This window comes from Octopus bimaculoides, chromosome 24 (genome assembly GCF_001194135.2).
Source record: "Octopus bimaculoides isolate UCB-OBI-ISO-001 chromosome 24, ASM119413v2, whole genome shotgun sequence".
NCBI classification, from domain to species: domain Eukaryota; kingdom Metazoa; phylum Mollusca; class Cephalopoda; order Octopoda; family Octopodidae; genus Octopus; species Octopus bimaculoides.
Genome location: NC_069004.1, coordinates 31,535,380 through 31,539,085, shown reverse-complemented (window position 1 = coordinate 31,539,085; position 3,706 = coordinate 31,535,380). Strand labels below are relative to the sequence as shown.

Below are 3,706 nucleotides of genomic sequence, written 5' to 3'. Positions count from 1 at the left end.
ATATATACATATATATATATATATACATATATACGACAGGTTTCTTTCAGTTTCCGTCTACCAAATCCACTCACAAGGCTTTGGTCGGTCCGAGGCTATAGTAGAATACACATGCCCAAGGTGCCACGCAGTGGGACTGAACCCAGAACCATGCGGTTGGGAAGCAAACTTCTTAACTTCACAGCTATTCCTGCCCCTTCTTTATATTTGTGAATATTATTTCCCAATTGTTTTTTTTTTTTTGTTCTGTTGCAGGAACCATCACCACTAGTTTCCTTGGATTCTTGCTAAAAATTTCCATGTCTTTTCTTTTGGCAGCTTGAGTAACCTGTATAACTGGAGGTACCGCAAACTTGGCAATCTGCCTCATGTTTTGGTTTCACCAGAGTTCCAAATGGCCAACGCAGGATTTGTCTACGACTACCAGCTTGTCGATGTACAAGACTTCAACGGTGTCGGCGAATCAGAGCCGAACCCATTTTTCTATCAGGTGAGAGTAGATGTTTCAGGTGATCATCACCACCACCGTCGTCATCACTATCACCATCATCATCATCAGCGTCGTCATCGCCACCACCACCATTATCACCATCACCATCATTATCATCACCACCACCATCGTCATCACTATCACCATCATCATCAGTCATCATCACCACCACCACCATTATCACCATCACCATCATTATCACCACCACCACCACCACCACCATCATCATCATCATCACCTCCAGCATCAGCGTCGTTATTACCACCGTCATCATTATCATCATCATCAGTGTCGTCATCACCACCACCACCACCATCACCATCACCACCACCATCACCATCATCCTCATCCTCATCTCAATCACCACCACTACCATTGCCGTCATCATTTTACATCAGTTTTTCCATGCTGGTATGGGTTGGTCAGGATTTCTGAGGCATTGCTCTTGGTCAGATATTTTTCCTGGAATGCCAACTCTTCCAGGAATTTTGTGGGTGTACCTTTTCCCAAATACACTCCATAAATTATCCAAATGTCCATAATGATAAAACCAAATCAGAGGAGAAATTCTGTTTCATACTTGACAGGAATTTTGGACATATTTAGATTTACATGGACTGCTAGGCATTGGTTTACCATTATGTTATCATAAATTTATAGAAAATGCACAATTTTAGAAGCAGACATTTTATTTTTATTTCAATTTTTAATTTTTTTATTATTTACATTTAATCCTTTCTTTCTCTGTCTTGTCATCATAGAACCTGGCAGAGGCTGAGTATACCGTGGCTGTGTTTATGTACATGAGGTTACTAGGTTACCCAGCTGAGAAGATCTCCATACTGACCACCTATAACGGTCAGAAACACTTGATCCGTGACGTCATAGCCCAGAGATGTGGCAACAATCCTTTCATTGGACGACCCCACAAGGTAAACACATGATTTGATTTTATTGACCCTGGGGGATATACACATGGTTCTAGGTTCAGTTCCACTGTGTGGCACCTTGGGCAAGTGTCCTCTACTATATCCTCAGGCCGACCAAAGCCTTGTGAGTGGATTTGGTAGACTGAAACTGAAAGAAGCCCGTTGTATGTGTGTGTGTATGTTTGTGTATCTGTGTTTGTTCCCTGTCCCCCCACCATCACTTGACAACCGATGCTGGTGTGTTTATGTCCCTGTAACTTAGCAGTTTGGCAAAAGAGCCCTGATAGAATAAGTACGAGGCTTACAAAGAATAAGTCTTGGGGTTGATTTGTTCAACTAAAGGCGATGCTCCAGCATGGCCGCAGTCAAATTACTGAAACAAATAAAAGAATGTATATGAGGTGGGTGATGAAAAGTTCCTAGCTTTAAGGGTATCGTGAAGGGTTCTGTTGGAGGCCCAACCTTCAGGTTCTTATACAGGACTTTGAAAAACTGAAGGACCGCTTGCAATGAATGTGTGAATCTGAGGTTGAATAAAATCATAATTAACTGCTCCTCTTGTATTTTCTTTTACACAAAGCCAGAAACTTTTCAGCCCCCCCCCCCTCATGTGTGTGTGTGTGTGTTGCATACTAGGATGGGAAATTTTGGGAGAGTGGGGAGGCAAAAGAAAGAAAGAGAGAGATATATGTACAGTGACAGAGATGGATGTCAGAGATATGTAAGGACTGATGTAGTGAGGAGGAGGCCCTCAATGGCAGATATGAGAGAGTGATGAGATTGATAGCACGTAGGAGGGAAAGTGAGAGAAAGACATGCCTCTATACTTTTATAGTCTGTGTGTGTGGATGTGGGAATAATTTATCTGGAATATATTTCATTTTTCTGATTGTTGATGTTGTTGTTGTTTAGGTGACAACAGTTGATCGTTACCAGGGTCAACAAAACGACTACATCTTATTATCTCTTGTCAGAACGAAAGCTGTGGGACATCTGCGGTGAGTTTCGATTGTTTTTCTTCACATGTTTATCTCTTTATCATCATCACCACCATCTCCACCACCACATCAACTTCATCTTCTTTATCACCATCACCACCACCGCCATCATCACAATCACCACTATCATCATCATCATCATCATCATCATCATCATCATCACTGACACTATTAATAATGTGCGTTTCTGTTTTGCAGCGATGTGCGGCGTCTTATTGTTGCATTGTCCCGTGCACGTCTGGGATTATACGTTTTTGCACGTGTCTCCCTCTTCCGCAACTGTTTCGAACTAACTCCAGCGTTTAATAAGGTTAGTTGCTACGAGCTTCCCTTCAACACTTTGTATGTGTGCGCCTGCATGCATGTGTGTGTGTGTGTTTGTGTGCTTAAACATACATTTATATGTATGTATATACATGCTTTCATACCATCGTTATCGTCATCATCATATATCATCCATTTTCCATGCTGGCATGGGTTGGAAGGTTTGCCAGGAACTTGCAAGCCGAATGGCTGCACCAGGCTCCATTTGTCTGTTTTGGCAAGGTTTCTAAGGCTGGATGCCCTTCCTAACACCAACCACTCCCTAACACTCAGTGTACTGGGTAATTTTTACATGACACCAAGCTGGGTGCTTTTTCTATGAAATTAACATGAGTGCTTTCTGTGTGGCGCCAACACAGGTGTTTTTGACATGGCACCGTCACATGTGCTTTTGACAGGGTGCCAGTATGAGTGTCTTTTACATGGCACCAGCATGGGTGCTTTCTATGTGATGCCAGCATGGGTGATTTTTATGCGGCGCCAGCACCTGCAGGGTTCTCAAGTATCTTGCAAAACAAGAGCATCTCAGCTGAGAGAGGGAGAGGAACCAAGAGAAGTGGCCATGTGCCAGGTGAGAGGTTGTATTAGCATTCACCACCACTACCGTGGAGGTGCGTGGCTTAGTGGTTAGGGTGTTGGACTCATGATCATGAGATCGTGGTTTCGATTCCCGGACTGGGCAACGCATTGTGTTTTTGAGCGAAACACTTATGAGTCGGTAAGACTCTAGAAGGGAACTATATAAAAAAAAAATTTTTTAACCCACCACCACCACCACCTTTTACAATTTATTGTCCTCCCCCCTAAATATATTCGTTACCATTCTGGCCCTTGCCGGACGTTAACATGCTTTATCTCCCTTCTATTTTGCAGCTAACGAGTCGACCAATTAATCTGCACCTGACACCAACAGAAATCTACCCTCCAGTACGGAAGGTGAGTAGTTTGCGAGGAGCATCACCATC

General features: G+C 43.0%; 1 protein-coding gene across 1 annotated transcript in view; it reads left to right on the top strand.

The window, feature by feature from the left end:
• LOC106878040 (RNA helicase aquarius) overlaps positions 1-3,706 on the top strand; it is a 38,917-nt gene that overhangs the window by 30,816 nt on the left and 4,395 nt on the right. The window contains exons 33-38 of the mRNA XM_014927129.2: positions 256-286; positions 319-490; positions 1,252-1,422; positions 2,332-2,417; positions 2,616-2,727; positions 3,615-3,677. Coding sequence (XP_014782615.1) covers positions 256-286; positions 319-490; positions 1,252-1,422; positions 2,332-2,417; positions 2,616-2,727; positions 3,615-3,677 — 635 coding nt within the window. The remainder of the gene's footprint in view (positions 1-255; positions 287-318; positions 491-1,251; positions 1,423-2,331; positions 2,418-2,615; positions 2,728-3,614; positions 3,678-3,706) is intronic.